Below are 23,123 nucleotides of genomic sequence, written 5' to 3'. Positions count from 1 at the left end.
TGAACCTCGAGATATGCAAACCAAATCTAACTGGTGACACTTTGCTCCCAAGGACACTGGTTAGCTCTGTCAGGCTTCAGGTTTCTCTTTACAGAGAGAAGAGAAGTTTGTGCATGTTGGTGCCAATGCTCTATCTGTTCACTAATGTTTTTCTGTATGACCAGCACGAACCCCTCTGTAGATACCCTTGGTAGTTTCGAGGCCAATCTTAATTTCAAATCAATAGTACCACAATGATATTTGGGGGGGGGAGGAGAGTGGGGAATGACTCTATATGGATTCTAAAGCGTGCAATATTTGGGGGAGAGGGTAAGAATTTTTTTGGAAATATTTTAAATTTTATATTGAAACTACTATACTCAAGGTGCTTCAGGCCTGAACATTACCATTGTTACTGTTGGTCATTATGTAGTTAAGTGTAATCATCACCATTATGCTCTCAGCAGCCTCTGTCACCGCCTTAGCCTTTAGAACTTATATTAGGACAGGGATTGGCGCATGTGCCAGAGCATGGCATGCAAGGCCATTTTGCTTGCCATGCTACCACCTGCCTGAGCTCTGGGGAGCTGCTGCCAGCCATGGAGCCTGGGCTGCTCCCAGCATGTAGCTGGGAGGCTGCAAGCAGCCTGAGCTCCATGGCTGGCAGCAGCTACCCAGAGCCTGGGCTGGCTGCCTGAGTGGTGCCAGTCTCTTCCCAGAGTGGGGACTTAGTTGCAGGCAGGAGCAGGGCAAGCAGCATCAGCTTGTGTGGCACTGGGAGGAGCAGGCTCAACTGTGCAGGGCAGGCTGTACAGGGCAGGCTGCACTGGGAGGGGTGGGCTCAGCTGTATGGGGCGGGCTGGGCAGCAGCCCAGGCAGTGCTGGAGGAGTAGCTATGCCACTCCCAGCACTGCCCGGCCCAGATGAGCCCGCCCCACTCCCACCCAGGTGGTTAGTGCTTTTCTCTCCTCTCTTTTTCAATTCTTTCCCTCTCTCTGCCCCATCGCCTTTTTCTCTCTCTTTCTTTCTCTTTCCGTTTCTCTTCACAACATGCTTAACAAAAAACATACACAACAAAGGTAGTATATGAAGTTTTATTTATTGTCACCAGGTTTAGAATTTTTAGAAAACGTGGTATTTGCTGTAAAAAAACAAACAAAAAAAAGAGCAACATTTATGATTATTAACTATATGAAAGTGCAGTGCATCCTATCATGTACCCCACTTTCCCCCCGTTTTGTTTTTCTGGTATGCCAGCACTCCAGCACCTTACAAGGTAGACATTATGGGTTTTTTCAGCACTCCAGCCAAAAATGTTTCCTATCCTTGTATTAGGACATTGGATTAGAATACTAGAGTGGATTAACTTTGCCTGGAGACTCTCAGAAGACAACTTAATTTTGATTGCTACAAATTTTCTAGGCAGAATTTACCTTGACCCCATACTTGACATGTTAGTAGGTGCAGTACTCAGCTTCCAGCATAAACCCATGTCATCCAAAAATTCATTAATTAAAAAAAATAAAATTATTGGATTCTTTAAGAAAAAAATCCTTTAAGGAACAAGGTAGTGAGTGTAAATATACAGAATCCATTCTTTATGGTACAAGATGGGGGGGGAACAAGCTTCCTGTCAATGTAACGCAACACGTATATCTTTAAGCATTAAGTCTCATCAATATAAGACAGGACACCATAAGTCATGTACAATTTTACTCTTAAAATATGAACACTATAGATGTAAACTTTTCAGTAACCCCCTGTAAGGGAGGGCATATGGATTTGGAGTCATTATAAAAGATGCCTCAAAATAAAAAGTGTATACATACTTTAGGCATTAAGAATGGAGTCATATTGATATAATAAGAATCAACACTGCCTAATACCATTCCAAAACTTTCCCTGACTAAGCAGATGCACTTTCCCCGTGCTGGTAACCAAACTAAATGATGGGAGATAATTGGCTGTAGTTCTATCAATGTCTCACGGTATTTCTCAGGACTACAGTATGTCTATAGGTTGAGATCCTTGTGTATGGCTCTGGCAGGTGAATTTTGATGCACAATGACTCTTCAGTTATAGCAATTGCTATAGAAAACTGCACAGAAAGCTCTTCCAAAAGCCTGGTGCAAAGGAATGATGGAACCTCAAAGTGCCAATAATTGACCACTTTTTGATGAGAAGAATTTAAGTTTGAACTCTATCCAGTTTACGGACAAGGTGGCTAACTGCTGCCAAGTTATTAAATGAAGGTTATTTAAATCCAAATCTTGCTTCTCAGATTGGTTAACCACAACCTAATTTATTATGCTTCCAAGTATATATAACCAACATCATCTGGGGGCCCAGGTGAGGTGCTCTACTGATTGCTACAGATTAGTGGCATTATTGGTTTATATTGCAAAAATCTTACATATCAATGCATACTGCTTTTATACTGTATTACAGGGTCAGCCACATTACTTGACAAAGACATGTCAGCAGTGTCACATTCTCAAGTGTACTGCAACAGACATGGAAGAATGCAGACATCAGCACAAAGGAACAAACCCATCTAAGAGCAAACCTTGTCCGACAATGGCAAATTCTGGCAGCTTTAAGAGAAATTCTCCCTGTACCAGTTCTCCGAATTTGGCAATATTAGCACTAGGGTGATACAACTTTCTGATGCAAATTGTTTAATTCTTAAGTGAAGACAAGTTCACTCAAATTCAGCCCATTTCTGTTCAAGGAATAGTTGCAACCAGATTCTTATTTCCTTTAAATTATCTGGATTATTTCCAGTCCTATCCCACCCCCCACACCCTCCCCTAACATTGCTTGATCATATTACATAACATTTTTGTTGCTCTGTAGTTGGTTAAGTATAAATTTGGGAGGACAACTTACGGTACTCAAAAACACTATCAGATTTCTTTGCTGAAGATAGCTATGGAGAACAAGGAACTCCAAGCTATTTCCCTTGAAAGAACATATAGGCATTGCCGGAGGCATCATTTCTTGCACAGTTAGGCTACGTTGACATTTATTGGCCAGTTGCAATATTTAGATTTCTTTCTTATAGTCAAAGTAAATGTGTGGGTGGCTCTACTCACAAAGCTTGCTGTTGGTGCTTGTCTGCATTATTTAACTGCCTGTAAAACTGGGTTCCTTTGGAAGGGTTTTAAGAACAGCATCCCACTCTCCCTGCTTTCCCCTCCACTGTATCCAGTCTCAATCACAATAAAATATCCCTTGTTCCAATGCTGATTCTTGAATACGAGACTGAAATTTACCAAGTTTACCTGAATAAATCTTTGGCGATACAAATACCTGGTGAATTAAAGTGTGCTTGTACTAAGCATTCATTTAGTACTAATATAATTTATTTTTTGAAGTTCTGAATTTCAGCTAATGTATGAACCCTGAATTCCATAAAGCAGATGTAATGATGAGGTATAAGAAAGCTTCATGATTTCTGCAGTCTCCTTCATTAGTATATCCTCCATAGGGAGGTGAAAACTAAATTTACAAACTCTCTATACCCAAGTGGTTTTAATTGTGCCTTGTACTTGTCTACATTGTTTCACCTGCTGTTGTGTATATTGGGCAAGACATGATGCACATTTTCTTTACCTACCTTTTGGAAGCACTGCTAAAAGATTAGCATCAATATCTTTTGTGCTGTTCGCAAATTCTTCTTTATCTTCCACTGAAAACTCTCTCTGAAAACTGAAAACAGCATCTGGTTTATAGAACTGAGCAGTGGAAATTTCAACTGCAAAATCAAGTTAAGCTAAGATTTTTATATTTATATATAAGTTTACTGCAAAAGACTGTAAATGTAGAAATGTCAAGAGGTATATTTTGCCGAGATTTCAAGAGACACATGAACAAGGTCAAACTCTCCCTAGCGGGACAAATAATAGAAGTGCAGAGAAAAGCTATCCACGTGCTACAGCAGGTTTTATGTGAAGAGAAATAACAATAGCCTTTGAAACTGAAAGCAAAGGCAGCAGGCCTAAGACAATTTGGTACTCACACATGAGGTGGCAATAGTTTATTCTGCATTAAGCTGATGTAAGAAGACAAACTTCAGAATGCCACGCTAGTTATTATAGGGATGAAATAATCTGCATAGAATCATTCTTCATAATGAATATTAAAACAAATTATTTTACACAATATTGTAGGTTATATTTCTTTTTTAGTATTGTATTATACAATCTAACAAAAGCCCCTCTATAGAAATACTCTTAAAAAAAAAAGAAAAAAAAGAAAACACGTGTTCAATTAATAGCTAAATATAGTGTATAATGAGCTTAACTTAGAACAGTGGGCTATATATATTTTGTGCTTTGTAAAGAGAGCTCATCTGTCCAGCTAGCCGAGAAATCAACTTTTTCGTAAACATAAATATTTAGAACTGGAATCTGTATACAGCTGTTATACTCCCAATGGCGATCTCTTAATTAGGTGGAAATGACCTGTTGAGAAACTCCCCCCTCCTTGACATTTTTTGCTTCTGGTTAGAGGAATTAACATGACTTGTAATCTCAAAATATGAAAATATGGGAGGCTTGATATGTGCTCTAATTCTGAATTCTAGTTTACCCTTGCTCATAATTAACACAGACATGATTCTGCAGATCTTTAGCAATTCTATATGGAAAAAAATACACTTCTTTGGAGAATCTGCATTCGTTGTTACAAGGTACTACATTTTCCAAGGACTGTGGCATGTAGGATAAATTACACTCCTGTCCCAGTTTTCTCTTCTGTTGTCCCAAGAAATCTGTTCTTATGTTTCTAGTTGCTACCCTTGATAGACCTAGGTCCACTGCAACTGGCATAACCTGCCTCAGACAGAGGAGATGATGAGGGGGAGGACTAACAGAGCATGCCCAGACTTTTTTCCTTTCCCTGCTCCTTTCCCATTGTAGCTTCCAGCAGTCAGAGGCTCAGGAAGTTCTGACTGAGAGGCTTTCTCCACTATCTACAATTGTCAATACCTACTGATGGACCTTTCCTCCAAAAAAATGGCCCAAACCCCTTCTGCACTGGGTTAAGCTACCAAATCTCCACAACTTCTGGTCCATCCCAAAGTATCTTTTTCTCTAAACTGAAAAATCCTAGTCTGTCTCTCCTCAAAGGGAAGCACCTCTATCCCCTATCATCCTTTTTTCCCCATAAGAGTACACGGTTGTGTTAATCATATGTTTACGCTCCCCAATGGATTTCACTGGGGCATAAGCATACAGGAATAGGATTGGATGGGGCCTCCTGGGTTACTAAGCGTGCAGTTCCCTGGTCTCACAGGCCACTACATCATACGATGTCTTGAATATAAACTGAATCATGCTTCATCTTCAAACTACATTAGGTCATTTGCCCTATTACTACCAAAAGGCTGCTCAAAAACCTCATTAGAAATTACCTACAAGTTTCTGACCTAACTTTGTTCTTGACAGGTTTGCTCCACGCGTTTCTTCTAGTCCCAACACTGTCCTTTAGACTGAATTGCTATTTTCTGCCTCCAGTGTTTGTGCCCACTCATCGCATCCACAGAGAAGAGTCACATCCCTCCTTAACCTTTGTTTTTGCTGGAGTAAAAACCAACCTCAGCCTCTCAAGACAGGCTCTTTGTCCTTCTGGTCATCTTAAATTTATTTTTGAACATGGGTGACCAGAATCAAACACTAAATTTAATCCTGATAAGATATCAGTGTCTTGTAAAAGCATGAGGAGTTAATGAAAATGCTGGAAGAATTGGATATTGATGGTAAAGAATTGAGAAGCTTAAGAAACCTCTACTGGGACCAAACTGCAGCAGTGAATATAGCACATGAACTAAGTGATTTCATCCAAATTAAGGGCGGTGTGAGGCAAGACTGTGTTTTTATCACCTGACTTGTTCAACTTGTACAATGAGAAAATCCTGAGGGAGACTGAGGATTTACCAAAGCTGATCACTAGTGGACAGAATTTGATCAACTATGCTGATGACACAGTCTTAATAGCTGATTCAGAAGGGAAGCTGCAAGGGATTTTAGATGAAATTGTTAGAGAAAGTGAGAAGGGTCTAAGTATTAACTGCAGGAATAGTTAACTAAGTATTAACTGCAGTATTAACTGTATTAACTAAGTATTAACTGCAGGTGGAAGCTACTGATTAACATCAGAAAGAGACAGTTAGAGTTTCTCAAACACATTATGAACAAAGAGGAAGTTGAAAGTCTGGTCATAACTGGAAAGACTTAAGAAAGGAGAAATCATGGAAGACAGTTTGTCTTATATCAAGGGTCTATCTAAATGGATGAATGCATTGACACTGGAAATTCTGCATGCTTCAAAAAGAAGAGCTCTGTGGAAGAACATGGTCACCAACATCCTGTTTGGATATGGTACCGAGAGAGAGAAAGGCTTGTAAAATGGCATTCCAGACTTCATATCTTTGCTGGAAATGCTTCACTCCATTTTAGGATTCTTTTTGCCTTTCTTTCAGCAATAGCACATTGATGGCACCATCATTTTGTGATAGACTAATACACCACAGTCTTTTGCCTCATCTGTTGTTTCCAATGATGACTTTATTCATACAAGGTTTATGGTTAGACATTTAGTCTATTAAACTCCATTCCATTTGTGTTATTCTAATCCTTTCTTCTCTTAAGATCCTCCTCCATATTGAGAATCTTTCAACTTTCCCTCAACAACAAATTAACAGGCTTGTTCGTTACTTGCCTTTGTTGCAAAAACAACAGTAATGTATTAAATTCAAGCCTTATCCTTAGAAAATTCCATTAATAGCTTCCTTCCAGCCTGATGGTTCCTCTTTCAGCACAACCTGGTCTTCTCTCCTTTAGTTCATTATCTACTTTACAACAGTGGTATCAGACCTCATCTCCAGTTTAACTCAATTTCCAACATGGTAATTCACTATTTGATGAATAGTGCTATAGCACTATTTCACTATCAAATACTTTGCTGAAATCCTAGCAGAATATGGTTGCCATGTTTTCCTCAGCTAGAGGAGTCAGTTATCCTATTAAAAGTAGCATATTAGTTATATCTTATGCTTACATGTTTTCCTGTAATGGTCAGTTAGTAGGGCTGTGTGAAATTTCATCTGGTGTTTAATTTCAAAGCCGTTTCAACGCGTTTTGAGCTCCAAACAGCAACATCGAAAAGAAACAAGAGCCTTCAAAACAGCTTCAAAACAAAACAAGAGCACTCGAAATGTTTAGAAGGTTTTGAAATGTTTCGAGTTTTGAAGCCAGGCTTACTTGGCTTCAGTGCCGTTCCCAGCTGGCAGCAGCAGCCTCCGGTTATCCAGCAGGCAGATCAGGGGTTTGCCCGCACCCCCAGGAGGGCTGCAGGGGCTGTGCCGGACTGCTCCCAGGGGTGTGGGCCCCTGATCTGCCTGCTGGATCACAGGAGGCTGGTGTTGCCAGCTGCAGCCAGCAACAGCACCGATCTGCCTGGCACTGGGTGCGGAATGGGCGAAATGTCGAAACAGTGAAACAGTTTGGAGAAAACGAAACGAAACGCTGTTCCTTCGAAACAGAAGTCGAAGTGGAATGGTGCCGTTTTGCACAGTCCTATCAGTTAGCACAATTTTTTTTAACCTTAGGTGGGCATATTGTTTTTCCTCAGTCCCCCTCTCAGGCCTCAAGCAATCTGCTTTATTTTAAGCATCCTCTATGTGGAAACATGTATGCTGCATATCAGGATGGCAGCAGGTCAAAGATGTAGTTTCCTCTTCTGTAAAGAATGGTCAGGCAGATTATGCAGTAAATCACTGAGGGAGCCAGGAACATTTGTCCCTTAATCATTATGCTGCATTATAATGCTAGTTCGAAAAAAACAACAACAAACCCAGCAACGTATAACTCATTGCAATCAAATCAATATCAGATAGTTCTTTGCTCATGCAGTAGGTCTACACCTAGAGAAAAAGGAAGATGCTGCTTTTTAAATTTGATACATAGTTGAGCCAAATAATTGTGCATGAAAAGATAGTCACAAAAGAGAAAGTGGCCATGTTTAAGATACATTAGAGCATAAAATAAAATGTATTACCACCTATATTGAGGGAAGAAAGTGAAATTATAGTAACTCAAAATACTGTAGTGGTGAGGTTTAAAAAGATATGCTGATGCAAGCAGATTTCTCCCCTCAAACACTACATTTTTCCAGGAACACATCTATTTAGATATGTTCTTTGCTCTAGTAGTTATAGTTTTCTGCTAAAAGTACAGTGACAACTCAAGTATAGCTGTTTCTGTTGGGTCAGATAGATTTATAGATAACCTACTGCTTTAAATGTTTTTAGCTACCTCCACTCCCCCACACACAAGTCAATAAGTTTTGGAAATATTTAACTCCATTACACTAGTGATTTTTTTTCTTTTTTCTTACTTCCTTTCCCTTTAAGAAAACACTCTTAAGTCATGTAACTGAATTAGGTGCAACTTTCCAGCAGCATGGGAAAGTTGAGTTTGTACAACTGTCAAGGCAGCCTTGAGCAAAACAAAAATGACTATATGGCTCTGGGTGCCAGGGTAAAGGGGGCAGAGGCCCAGGTGACGTTCATGTTGATCCTTCCAGTCAAGTGTAAAGGCACAACTAAGAGCAGAAGCATTCTGGAGATCAGCATATGGCTGTGTACGTGGTGTTGCTAGTACATGGTCCTTTGACCATGGAGTGGTATTCCAGGAAGATGGTCTGCTGGGAAGAAATGGGGTCCACTTGACGAAGAGAAGAAAAAGTATCTTTGTGTGCAGGCCTACTACCCAAGCAAGGAGGGCTTAAAATTAGGTTCACCTGGGGATGAAGACAAATGCCCCGAGGGAAGTAACAAGTCTGGGAATTTGGATAAACACTTACTATGGAGAAGCAATTGTGGAAGGCTTAGCAATGTTCTCAGGGATAAGATAGGACAATCGGTAAGATACCTGAAGTGTTGATATACTAATGTGAAAGGCATGGAGAACAGAAAGAAGTGGAGGTCCTAGTACAAAGCACAGAATTCTGATAAAATTGGGATTACCAAGATGCAGTGGATAATTTGCCTGACTGGAGTATGGTCTTGGATGGATATAGCTTGCTCAGAAAAAATAGACCGCTGAAAAATGAGGTGATGTGACGTGATGGCGATGTACACGTTGTGAGCTGTAGTACAAAGTGGAAGGTAGATCTCTAAGTTCAGAGGGGATAGCAAAAGGAAGGATGTTGTGGTGGGTGCCTGCTACAGGCCACCAACTCAGAAGGCGGAGGTGGACAAGGCTGTCTTTAAAAAAAATGACAGAAGCTTCCAAATTGCAGGTCCTAGTTCTCATGGGGGGCTTTAATTGGGACATCTGCTGGGAGAGAAACAGCAGTGTACAAGCAATGCAGCAAATTCTTGGAGTGTATTGGGGACAACTTTTTAATTCAGATGGTAGAGAAGGGGGAAGCTCTTCTTGCTGTTTGTAAACAGGGAGCAATTAATTGAGAATGTGAAGGTAGAAGGTAACTTGGGTGACAGCTACCACAAAATGATAAATTCACTATCCAATGGGAAAGAAAAGAAGGAGAGCAGCAGAATAAGAGACACTGGGACTTCAGAGAAGTAACTAACAAACCCAGGAAATTGGTGGGACAGATTTCCTGGGAGGGAAATCTGAGGGGAAAAGGAGTCCAGGACAGCTGGCTGTACTTTAATTTTAACAATGCAGCCTTACGGGCACAAGAGTAAGCTATCCTGAAACAACAGAAGAATGGGAAGTGTAATAGGAGACCAATCTCTTCAATGAACTGAAACTCAAAAAGGAAGCTTACAAAGTGGAAACTTGGTCACAGTACTACAAAAGAGTATAAGAGTATAGCATGGGCAGGCAGAGAAAAAATTAGAACATCGAAGGCACGGTTTCAGTTGCAGTTGGCCAGGGACATAAAAGGCAATAAAAAGGGACTCCACATGTATGTGAGAAGTAAGAGGAAGACCAGAGAATCAGAGGAGATTCAACAGGGACAAGTGCAAAGTCCTGCACTTGGGATGTAATAACCACATGCACGAATACAAACTGGGGAATGAGTGGCTAGGCTTCAGTACTGCAAAGAAGGACCAGGGGCTACAAAAGACCATAAGCCAACAGTGTGCTCTTCTTTTTTCTTTTTTTTTCCCCAAACAAAAGCTAACAGAATCCTGGGTTACAGTAACAGGAAAGTCAATTGCAAATCAAGGGAAGAGATTCTTCTACTCTATTCAGCAGTGGTGAGGCCCCACTTGAACTGCATCCAGTTTTGGGCCCCTCACTTCAAGAAGGATGTGCACAGTTTGGAAGGAGTGTAGGGCAACAAAAATGATCAGGGTCCTGGGAGGCAAGACTTATGAGGAAAGGCTGAAAGAACTAGGGTTATTTAGCCTGGACAAGAGAAGACTGGTGGCGAGGGGGGGTTAGGGAGTTGTTAATAACAGTTCTCAAAATACCTGGACAATAACAACAGAACAATAACAAAGAGGATGGAGATGGACTTTTCTCTGTGGCCACAGGGGACAGGACTAAGAGAAATGGCCTCAAGCTGTAGCAAAGGAAATTTAGGATGGAGATCAGGAGGGCCCTTTCTGACTTATGAGAGTGGTCAAGCATTGATACAAGCTGCCTAGAGAAACTGTGGAATCTCCATCCTTGGAAGTTTTCAAGAGCAGGTTGGACAGACACTTGGCTGGGTTGTTTTAGTCAGGGACAATCCTGCCCTGGGCAGGGAACTGGCCTAGATGGCCTTGTGAGGTCCTCCCAGCCATACTTTCTTATGAAACTATGAACTTTTGAACTATGTACTTCTTAGTCACTGAAGCTATTTATGACATGCATGGGTTTTCTTTTATAAAATGTTAACCATTCTTGCATCACTGTAGCAAGTTTTAAGTTCTCTTTGAGGAAGCCAAAGTTCAAAACGGGCACTGTACTGCACATGGATCGGAAGCAACACATTCAACGTTAGGACCTATAGGGTCCTGAATCATATCTCCCTGCTCCTTCACCTTGATCACTCAAGTCACCTGAGAGCAACCTCCTGCAAGCTTCACCAGTGCACCAAATTAGCTTGGCAAAAACTCATGGGCTGTCATCCTTGGTAGTGGTTTTGCTGCTCTGTAACTCCTTCCCCTGTGTAACTCCTGTTCCATGTGGTTCATCACAGCCTGAGCCCAGACATGTTCTGGGAATACTGCAAGACCTTTTTATTTGGGCAAACATTATCAAGCCTGGTTAATCAGGGGCGTTGTTTGGGGAGTTTGTATAAGATACCTTATGTATCTTGTTTTAATATTTAGTATTTTATATTTTAACTTCCTCCGCTGAAAGACATTTTATGACTATTTCATGATGCCTGATGAAGAGCATGGTTTACTGCTAGTTCTTGCTTATTACACTTTGAAAAGCTTAATAAAATAGGCAGTGGAAAACAGTGCTGATCTTTTTTTTTTTTTTTTTTTTTTTTAAATCTCAAGGAACTCACATAATTCAAAACAAAACATGGCCAATGGCATTCTACAGTTTCCCTATTTTTTCTTCTATTACTTTAGATGCAAATCAATTTGCATGTGACAAACAGAAAATTCATAATCAGATCAGCTGTACTCCTTTTTGCAGGTCAGAAGGCAATTTGGGGGCACTGGTGGTTACTTTTAGTCCTCAGGGATTATAAATCTGAAAACTTCATCTGCTGCTGTGGCATGTGATTTCTGAATAGTTGCCCCATTAACCTAGTTACACCCAAAAGCAATCAGCAATTTAAATCAGAACCTAGCAACAATACTGTTCTGTCTATATCAGATACATTTCTTCAGGGTTTTATGAGCTAAGGTGATGAACATATACATGCATCAAAACAAGTTTGTCTGCTTACAAGCCAGGTGCCTGATCTCCCTTCTCCCTGGAATCATAGTTCCATTGTTATTTTTTTAAAAGAAGTTTTTCAAACCAAGAAAGCAGGCTTGCTTTGGTAGTCTCATTCACACTCAGTAGATACCCGTATAAGTTGGTCCCTCTCACCCCCAACCAAGAGGCATTTAGAGACCTGAGTACCCAATTCAGATAAACTGTTTTGGGTCAAATTGTTAGAAATACTAGAATCATTCTAAGTGACATGTGAACCTATTTACACACATAAATCTGCAATAATTGGAAGATTTTTATTTATTTATTTCATATTCATAAACACCATATATGTGTGTGTGTCTCTCTCTCTCTCTCTCTATATATATATATATATATATAATAAAGCATATTCATATGCTTTATATTATATATAAACAAATAAAATAAGCTTTATTTTATATATACATACATATATATTTGAAAGACTGAATGGCTAGATATTAAATATATATATAAAGCTTAATAATCAAGGCATTGGCCACAGTGCCAGATAGGAATTTTAAAGTCTTTTACCTTTGTGCCCTCCTTCTATGGAGTAGTCTTGAGGGTCTAAATCTGACTGAATTTTCTTTGTCAAAATCTAAGGACAAAAAAATACAAGAAAACATCCAGTGAACATGCAAGATTTAAACGGTTGTATCATTGTTTCCAGTGCTGGACTTTGGGGGAAAGATGACATCTAACTTCAACAGTTGAATAAATGCACATAAATACCAAACAATGGTAAATTAAAGTCTTGAAAAAAAAAAAGTAGATGCATTGGATGTTCCATTAAGTTTTTTAATGTAGTTTGTGAAAGTGAGATATTCAGATAATTTTTTTTTTTTTTTTTTTTTTTAAACGCAGAAGAGCTGAAGCCAGGAACTCTTTACTTCTAATCCTGATTTTGGTTATATCATTCTCTGTGAAACTTGGGAAATCATTTAAAATCTTTGACTCAGTTTCCTGCAGGTTGATTCCTAACAGCACTGAATTAGTTAATCTTGACAAAACACGAGAAGTGCTAAAAGTGACAAGATTTGGTCAAAGGCAAATTTTAATAAAATCTACACGTATACAGTAAATACCAAGATGTGCTCAAATACTTATTTAATGCAACAACATAATTGATTCTTATGCCCCAAAATATTACTCCAAGCTCCCCCAAGCATTTGGAAATGACCACAATTTCTCAATAAGTGAGCAGGTTCAATTTATTTCTGGAGATGGATACATTCCACCCTTGGTTCCTGTTTGCCTGGGAACAAACTGTTACATGCAAGAGTGTTAAAAAGATATGTCTACCCATTTTATAACACACAAAGCCTTTATAGAGACCCATGCTGTAGATGTAGTCAATAGTCTGATATGGTTAACAGACTATTGAGGAAAAGTGGCTAAGCAAATTGTGCTAGAAACGAGCCATTAGCAGTTATTTAAAATAAACAAAAAAATGAGGATACCATGAGTTTCTCCTGGTTGGAGGAGGGGGCAGGGAAGATTCTGGGTCCTTCCTACAAGGTGATGTCAGTGGTTAAGAAACCAAATTACAACAGGGTTGTTTCTTGACAGGGATGAGCAGATATTTCATTTCCCAGTGTAGGTAAGACCTGATTGCTACATGAACAAGCATTAAAACAATTCAAGGGCACAGTTTACAATTAATGTAGATGTGATATAGCCAAATTTTACTGTCATTGAACTGTGCTGGGGTGTAAGATGTGCCTGACCAGTTACTTTACAAGTTAGATGAATCTTTGATATAAGCAAAGGTATTGGAAGAAAGACAATTAGGTTTAATGTGACTGGTTATCAAGGGCCATATTTCAAAAGGTCTCTTCTGCCCGTACTGCTCTCGTTCTCCTTCCATATGGCAAGAAGTCTTATAGGAGACAAGTTTAGAAGAATTAAGGAGGCAAAAAAACGCCTAACCAATTACTTTGTTCTTTAAAGTGGTGAAACAACTCAGTGTTTTAAGCAAATTTGCTAACAAGGAAGCAGCTTTCTTCTAGTTTAAAATATGCCCTTTTCCTGTTTTTTGTTGACATTGTTTCTTTCCAACTAAATGGAAAATAGACCTCACTAATCACGCAGCAGAGGCATTTTACAAGACCACAACAACATACTAAGACAAAGCTTTATGAAGGGTTTACAAATCATTACCCTAATAGTTTAAAAAAAATACTCCCTGTCAAACATTTTCTAAAAAGCCAGATTTATATTACTGTGAGAATAGCAAGTAATAATTCTCCACAAAAAACTGAACACAGTATGAGTTTGTTTAATCAAAACCAGACATGTGTAAGATTTATAACCATTCTAAAGGAATAACCTATATTACAGTTTTTGGCACTGAAACAGCTGAACCCACAAATAGGCCACAGTAATATTCTTACCCACCTTAGCCAAAAAGGGGGAGAAAAGCTTCCACAATTTAAGATTTAGAGAAGGAGAGGAAGTGGCTCACAGGGGAGGGCTATGTGTACTATTTTGACTCTTCATTGACGATGGGACATGTCCTGCTGTCTCACACTGAGAGCTCCCAGAACATTTCAAACTGTGCTGCCTTTCATAAGGCACACTCACCTGCTCCCACAAAAAGTTGATCATCATGCAGTTGTCAATACCCCTGTCTCAATTCATTCTCGTGCTTCTCAAAGCATGATAAAAAGGCAACTTACTGCATTATCAGCATCTAGTGCACCTTAAAATTAAGAAGTTAGATTCAAACATGAAAGGATAGATAAAGTAATTATGGTTCCTGGGAGGAATAATTGGGTGTAAAGAAAAAATATTTTAACATGGCTTTATTTCAATGATTAATCAAAAAAACACACATCACCTGACACACAAAATGGGAACCATGGCAATGTAATAATATTTTGCTCCTTCATTCACAGACAACCATAAACACACTTATAACCACAGCAGAAGTAGTTTCAGTATTCCTATTTACCGTTCAAAATACTGAAGTAGTAAATTATGAACTTGTTCATAAGTTTAACCATTCTGTGTATTCCCATTTCAGGGTACAAACTATGAGGTAAGCACATAGGCACACTTAGATACATACCAGTTAAAACATTAATAAGGAAAATCTAGGCACTACCTTCCTTTGTGAGTATATTTACAGACCTTACATCAGCTGCAAGATAAGCTAATTAGAAAATCCATCTAATCAGATTTTTGAAAAGTGTCCTTTGAGGAAGCAATAAAACAGACTAAATGGCTAACTGAATAATGAATACTAAAGTAACAAATGTTTCTAAGGAAGACTAAAACAGCATGCATATTATTTTTTATGATATATTATAACAAAAGAATAAAAATCAAACGGCATTCTTGTCTATCCACTTTGAACTCTTACCTTGTTCCTCAGAGTATTTAACATTTCCCAAATAGCTGGAGATCCAAGGATTTCTGAACATGGTTGCACAAACAAAGGATTCAGCAAAGAAAAACTACAATAGCAGCTAATTCTCAACCAGCCACAGCCCTAGGCCCGTCTAAGCAATATTGTGTAGAGATTTTTCATTGCACAGGACTGGAGCTGTCAGGCTAGTGCGTCCCGGGGAGTACAGTTAATGCATAGCAATAGGCTGCAAACTGAAGCAGCTCAAACCAGTAATCAGATTACAAGCAGAAATTAGGCACATGAATACTAAAACAGATTGGACCATGGTGATTGGGAGATTTGTAATATTACCACTTCAAAGCTCCAGCCAAATCACAAATTATATTCCAGTGAGAAGATTGCAGCAAGAATAATCTATACAGAAAGATATTTTCTCCAAAAGACGATTAATTCCTTCATATCTCTAATCAATCAGGATAAATTGCAAACACTACCTAACAAAGCCAAAAACAGCATTCAGGGTACCAGAGGACTGACACTGTTAATCATATCATTATGCTAAACAAATGCTGCATCATTTGCCCAACTATTAGGCCAAAAAGGAACACACCCTAAAGCAGTAAATATTTATGAACAACATCTGAGCAAAATTACTAACTAGGGGGCAGGGATTTAAGAACAGATACCAGGACTCAAAGTATTTTAATTTGAGACAGAAGGTGTAAAATTATAAGAACAATTTATCTGACAAGTAAAGTCTACCTCTATGTCTAGTTTGGGCTAGAGCTTCAGATTATGGATTCAAACAAGCAATGGAGACAGATGGAATCCTTTTGTTCCCTTCTGAATGTCTAAAAGAACTTCTTCTAAATGGATGGTTATCGCACAGCTCTACAAATCAGACGCATCTGATCATCTAAGGAGTAGAACAAACTAACCAAAGGCATGACAAAGAGGTTTTAAAGTGGCTGTAACAGAAATCAGTCCACGCACTTGAATCCAAAACAGCCAACAGCAATAATTGCTCAACTATTATAGTCTCTTTCCCCTCTTCCTCCACTCAAGAGCTAGGGACAGACATTACACATTCACCTGGTTTAAGTGATCAGAAACTGGTTTAAACCTGTAACAGAACAGATTTTCAGTACACATAAACCAGTTTGAAAATGGCTGAAACCGGTTTGAGATAAACCTGGGTTGAATGTAGTATCAGACTTAACTTATTTGGCTCAAACCGGTTTATGCAACATCTGTCCTAGACCCCTTGCTGGTTTAATATAAACCAGACACCCAGCATGCTCTCTGCTCCACAGCAGGGCTGGCCCCTCCCCTCTGCTCCCTTGGCTGGAGCTCCAGCACAGACTGCAGGCTGCTCCCCCCCCCTCCTCACCAGTCCCTGCTAAGAAGGAATCCCCCTCCTCCACTCTGCCTTGCAGGGAGCTGTCTATGCATTAGCTAGAGGACCACATGCTGGCTACAGTCCCTGCTGAATCAACAAGCAGCTGATAATGTCCCTCTGTTGTTTTCTTAATGGGGTGATAAACACTAAGTTAAGGGGTGATAACCATTGTAATCAATTCCCTGCTGGGCTAATCAAAGCGTCCTCCCAGGGTCTGACCATGCCCTCCCCACCCCCCCACCAGGTCAGTGCTGTGGAAGGGACAAGAGGGCTGCTCTAGCGTCCCCCAGCTTGTAGCCTGAGCCACTGCAGGCATGTGCCTGCATTTCTCAGATGTCTGCGCAGTTACAAACCAGTTTAGCCTAGCCAGGTTAGACTAATCTGCAAAGATTGAATCAGGCTCAAGCTTTTTTGAATGTCTGTCCCTAGCCAAGAGGATTTAAATCTTTAATACCAAAGACAGCCAAAATCGCAGGCAGGATTGCTAACAATGCTTACTTATAAACATACAGATGTACTGCCATTTGCCCATTTCACTGGTAAATACTTTGGACCAGTGATCATCTCTTATGTATGTACCTACATAACACCTAGCACAACAGGACCCTGAGCCATGACTGGAAATGCCTGAAGGCCCTGAGAAACCATCGTCAGGAAAGATAGCATTTAAGGTGTAAACCCAGGAGTGTCCAGTACAAAATTTAGTCCAAAAGAAGGGGGCAGTAGGAGGATAAATCTGCCATGGAGCAGTAGTTATACCTACCCACATCACCAAAACCATTGCTTGTCATTCTAATGTGTTGTTGTAATAGATAATACATGTTCTATATTTTTGTGAATTACTGCCCCCAATTTTTTGGTCACCAATAAATAACCTCTGATTGGAATGCCAAATTAGCTATGGTTTCGGCAGTACAAAGTTGCCTAGGATGGAACAGTGGATCATATGGAACATGTAATTAAGCCTCTGATCCAGCAAGTAAAATCTCCTGGTCAAAGGAGTTGATGCTTTGGACCCCCTTTGCTCCCTTGACCTTAAGCCTCCTGTTTAATCCTACTCAGTTTGAAGACCAGGTAGTGTAATGTTCTATAGGCATTCTCTATATAGTCTTTATCCCTTACTTGGTTCCATTTCACATAAAACTAGTGACCTTAATGCAATTATTCATTCATCCCTGCTTTTCATGGACACAATCCTTTTTAGACAAGCATGCATGTCTTGCCCATCAAGACAGGAACCTAAATGTAGAGGACTTTCTAGTCTTTTTAGCTTTTTTATCCAGTATTTGTCACTGCATAGAAAGTCTTCAAATCTTCCATGTGAATTTTATTTAGGAAGAACTCAGTCAACTGTATCCACCCTGGGCATATGTCTATTCTACAGGCACCTGCTGGTACAACAAAAAACAATACAAGAACATAATTGAAATATGTTTCCTATGGACTAACTTTAGAACCTATGGGCTCTAATGGCTAGGGTCAGACATTCAAAAAGCCTGAGCCTAAATTGATTCAATCTTTGCAGGTTAGTCTAACCTGGCTAGGCTAAATCAGTTTGTAACTATACAGTCATCCCCTCTGGACTGAAAAAATGCAGGCACATGCCGCAGTAGCTCAGCCTAGAAGGCTGGGTGTGCTAAAGCATCTCTCCCTTCCCTTCCAGTGAGCTGAGCTGAGGGGGCCAGGACAGGATGCTTTTGATAACAGAGCATTTATCAGCTGTTATCAGCGTTTAGCACCCCACCAGAAAACAAAGCCTTGCTCATTAGTTCAAGTTCTTCTTATACAGCTTTTTCCAAAGGAAGGAATGCAGGAACCTTACCAGCTGACCTGTTGATTAGCTCCAAAAATCCCTAAGCGGACACTGTCCTATCTGCCTTACACAGACACGTCTCAGCATTAGTTAGCATAACACATGCTGGCTATGGTCTGTGCTGTGGGAAAGAGGAGGAAGGGATTCCTATGGGGGGGGGGTGGAGGGAGAAGAGGGCCTGGGGGAGCCAGCAGACCCGGCTGTGCCTGCAAGTTTCTGCCAGAGCTCCAGCCAGGGAGCAAAGGGGAGGGGCCAGTCCCACTGTGGAGCAGAGCGCCCCGCCCAGCCAAAGAGCATGCAAGGATGCTGGGGGAATCTGATTTAAACTTAAAACAGCAAGGAGTCTGGGACAGACATTGCATAAAGCGGTTTGAGCCAAATCAGTTAAGTTTGATACTACATTCAACCAGGTTCATCTCAAACCAGTTTCAGCCATTTTCAAACTGGTTTATGTGCACTGAAAGTCTGTTCTGTTACAGGTTTCAATCAGTTTCTGATCACTTAAGTTGGTTTGTGTGTAATGTCTGCCCCTAGCCAATGTGCTGTTCTGTGTAATCTGTGACTGCATTAGTATCCCATCCTAAGAACCTAAGAGAATGGGTCTGCTCCAAACTCAGCTCTTTTTGAAAGACAGGATTAAAAAGCCACAGTAGTAGAAAGAAGAGACTAGTTTCCTGGTGGAGAAAAGCAAGAACAGGGCAAAATTATTAAAAATTTCTGATAAAAAAAATGCAGTCTTGGATTCATGCTGATTTCAAATGTCAAATATGCAAATTGTTTTGGGTAAAAAAAATCTGATTGAGTCTCTAAATTTAAAGTGTTTGGTTCCTAAATTTTATTCACTTTTTTTTTTAAATTAAAAGTATTTTAAAAGTAAAACTAAGAATTAAATTTTGGATCCAAAATGAAAATAATCAAAATGTTAAAACAAAAAGTTCTGGGTTAGTCTAAAACCAAACAAGTAATTGAAGTCTTTTGGCCAGGATCCCCATCCCCTCAACAAAAGAATAAATCCATTATTTGCACAGCTCTACATGACAGTCTCTTCCAAAAGGGTTGGAGAGTTGCCAAGAGAGACAACAGGGACTAAATTAGGGGTAACAACAGAGAATTCAGAGGGAACGGTAAGAGAGAAAATGCACATGGAAAGATGGTTATGAGTTCCTTGAAGGTCAGCAGCTTAATGTTCACATATGAGAAACAGGAAGCCATTGCAGTGACTGGGAAATCATAAGACAGATTTTGGCAGAGAAGGAAAAGTTATTCTGACAGCAGGATTTTGGATGTGCTAATTTCAAGGGCAGAGGAGAGAGCATTATTAGCCACTGAAAGATCTGCCTATTTCCCTGAGGGTTTTATCATCTTAACACACCTTCTCCAATCTGAATTCCAAAAGGAATTTTGGTTTGGATCTGAGCGTGAATGATTAGCCCTTCAAGCTTCTACAAGAAGCCTTCTGTAACAGATGTAGTGCAAGGGTGGAATACATTTCCACACAGACAAAGCCAGAACTCTCCTGGCTACCGAAAGTTTGCAAACAGAAGATGTAGCAATCTGCGTTCTGGCCAGCGTCCATTTTGTTTAAAGACAGTTCTGCATTCTTTGTTCAGGTACCCAATTGACATAAATATACCATAGGCTGAAGACTTCTTGTAGGCCTCCCAACCTACTCCACTGTACATTTTCTTCATGAGTTATGCTATTGTGTTTCTTGGGGTGCACAAGAGGCAGAAAGCATTTGCAACCTAGCAAGGACATAAAAGCCTCAAATAGCACTCTTAAGAACTTGTTCATTTTAAATGAGCTCTAACTCATGCTCTTCAAGTACTACTGATACAGAATGTGAAAAACAGCCTGAGTTTCCAGAACAGCTGCCAGTTCCATTGGGAAACCAAATCTTGTGTCAGATACTACTGTGGATAGGTCTTCCATCTCTAATATTCAGAACTGACAGTTCAGGAATGAGTGCAGAGAGCAGCTCAGGAGAGTAAGAATAACTACTAGGGAAAACATAAGGGAGGGGTGAAGAAAAGATATACTGCAACACAGAAGATGTATGCTGTTCTTTTTGGGAATAAACCATTTGTTCACCCTCCTGCTAGAGTACTACAAAGTGTCATGACCCAAAGGGTATGATTTTGTGTGCGCTTCGGCACTGCAGAATTATTTCCCGCCATGAGGAGCTTTCTTTGCACGGTGCAGTTCTCAGTTGCATAGAGAAAACCCCGGTGCAAAGGAGTTCCCACCACCTGTATGTAAATTTGTTTCCCACTATTGGCTGTTTCTAAATCATTCCCACGTGGCGGCTAGCGATTGGCTTGCTAGCCGTATAAGAGGCTTGAGCGGTTTCCGCCCAAGTTGGATGAGGAGAAGGAGGACTTCACATCTCGTGAAGAACTCTAAGCGCGCTGTGGAGCTTAACGAACCCAGCGTGTGCCTTAAGAAGGATATAGGGGCCTGATCAACCTCTAGCCTCTCCCCGTCACCGCCTGATCCCTCGACGTACCCTTCCCTGCGCGCTCGTGGAGAGTCACCTTTCGGACTCTCATCGTGGTATCCAGAGCTCTTCTCGGGTTATTTCGTCTGGTTGATTCGACGGGCTCACGGTTCTAGAGCTCTCAGCCGGCCTTGGACCAGAGTTCGCGGTTAGAACTCTTGTCCGCTCTTCTTCTTTTCTATCTGTAACTGCAACGCAAGCAAGTTTTCCTGCCTGCACCGCGACCATCTACGGTGTAAGTAAAATAATCTTTAATCAACCTCTACACGTCCGTGCCTAATTCTAGTCCGCCGTGCCAAATTCCCCGACCCACGTGCCAGGGCTGCTGGCCACGGACCGCCGCGCACCCCCGAAAGCCTCGAACCGTTCCCGGCCCGCACACAAAGTAGTTCTAATATGCTATTCTGGGTAATCTGTGATTCAGCATTAGCATCCCATCCTAAAACCCTAGGATAATGGGTCTGCTCCAGCCCTTCAAAATTATCTCTTTTTGAAAGACATATTTAAAAGCCCCAGTGGTAGTGGGGTGCTAGGGCAGCACAACAGTGCTCTTCACGAAAGGGGCAACAGAGGGGCAAGGCTTTTTGCTGTTATTGCTGCTGTTTAAAAAATGAGAGTTTATCCATTATCCATAGCACACAAGTCCACAAAATATACACTGGCCTCCTGTGTCAGCACAGAGAAGCTGTTGCTGTATTAGAACCAGCCCTGTGAGAATATAGGCATAAATTCAGTGTCTAGAAAACACAAAAAAGTTTTAATATTATGATGTACAAAATAGCCAGGCAAAGAGAAATTAGTGTTTAGTTTTCCACTGCCTACTTAGATGGTGCTGCCACTATCCATGGAAAAAGGCTTTTTTTTTTTTTTTTTCCCCTAAGAGAGAGATCTCCAAATATTTCAAGGGTGGCCATTCTTTCCTTCAAGATCGGCTAGTATCCAAGACCAGAAGCGTGATCAGTGCAGTGACATATCAAAGCTATACTGCAGATCTGTGGCGATATTCTCGCCCTTCTCAAACACCACAAGTTTTTGAATTTCAGATACCTTCCAACAAAAACACAGCAGTTCAGTAATTAGCAAGGAGGGCATCACAGCTGGGACTTCATTTTGCACTGATCTGGGCAAATGAAAAGAGTTAGGGTTAAGCATGCATACATTTCTAATCCAAGACAGACTGTTCAAGAAAGAGGAGTTGGCAGCCACGCACTGTTCTGTAATCTCCCACAGGAAGTGAAGCAAAATGTCTTTGTTTTGCTTGGTGACACTAATCATTGTAATCAAAGCCTGAGTTCTGATTGCTTTGTAAGCACTGCCAACCCCAAGCATCCAGAAGTCATGAGTCAGGCCCCTTCAAATTATGACATTTAAAAATATACCAAGTATTTCCCCCTCTATTGGATTCTGAGCTCTTATGAGTTCATGTTTTCTCTTGATACCAGAAGGAAGGATTACCTTTAGTTTTAAGCAGAATTCATTGACTACTTCACAACTGTGGTTTGCAAGAAATCCCACCAAATATCACAAGGCTATCAATACAAAATCAAAAGAGCTGGAAAACCCACCACTTAGGGATTGCTAAGAGCAGGTATGTAGGTTGCATAAGGACAACTCTGTGGGCACTTTGGAAAACTAAGATGAACCCTGTGGCTAGGGACAGAAGTTACACATAAACCAGTTTAAGTGATCAGAAACTGGTTTAAACCTGCAACAGAACAGATGTTCAGTGCACATAAATCAGTCTGAAAATGGCTGAAACTGGTTTAAGATAAGCCTGGTTGAATGTAGTACCAGACTTAACTGATTTAGGTCAAACCGGCCTATGGAACTTCTGTCCCAGATCCCTTCCTGGTTTAAGGTTAACACTCAGTCCCCCAGTATCCCAGCATGCTCTGCAGCCCTGGGCTGGGCTGTGCTGTCTGCTCCAGAGAGCAGGGCTGGCCCCACCCCCTGTCTCTAGCAGCAGCAGGGGTGGGGGCATGGCCAGACACCAGCCGGCATAGGCCCAAGATGAAGGGGGCAGGGAGGGGGTTTGTTCCCCCCTCCCTGCCCCTCTCTTCTGGGGGACCCCAGCCGAGGTCTGCCTGGCTGGGGTGAAGCAGTCCCGATCAGGGTCCCTCCTACCTTGCCAGTGCAGTTGCAAGGTGTTGTGAATCAGAGCAGCAGCCGGCAGCCGCCCGACTCACACCGGGGGG

General features: G+C 40.8%; 1 protein-coding gene across 17 annotated transcripts in view; it reads right to left on the bottom strand.

Annotated features, from left to right (window-relative positions):
• Positions 1-23,123, bottom strand: part of LOC102368693 (supervillin) — a 169,780-nt gene that overhangs the window by 51,210 nt on the left and 95,447 nt on the right. For 16 of the 17 annotated variants that reach the window (XM_025204409.1, XM_025204404.1, XM_025204407.1 and 13 more), the window contains 2 exons: positions 12,399-12,465; positions 3,599-3,690 (listed from right to left, as the gene is read on the bottom strand). The exons of the other annotated variant lie outside the window; for it this stretch is intronic. In XM_025204409.1, coding sequence (XP_025060194.1) covers positions 3,599-3,690; positions 12,399-12,465 — 159 coding nt within the window. The remainder of the gene's footprint in view (positions 1-3,598; positions 3,691-12,398; positions 12,466-23,123) is intronic. 17 annotated transcript variants of the gene reach the window in all.

Source organism: Alligator sinensis, unplaced genomic scaffold, assembly GCF_000455745.1.
Source record: "Alligator sinensis unplaced genomic scaffold, ASM45574v1 scaffold309_1, whole genome shotgun sequence".
NCBI classification, from domain to species: domain Eukaryota; kingdom Metazoa; phylum Chordata; order Crocodylia; family Alligatoridae; genus Alligator; species Alligator sinensis.
This window is presented reverse-complemented; position numbering and strand designations above follow the sequence as displayed.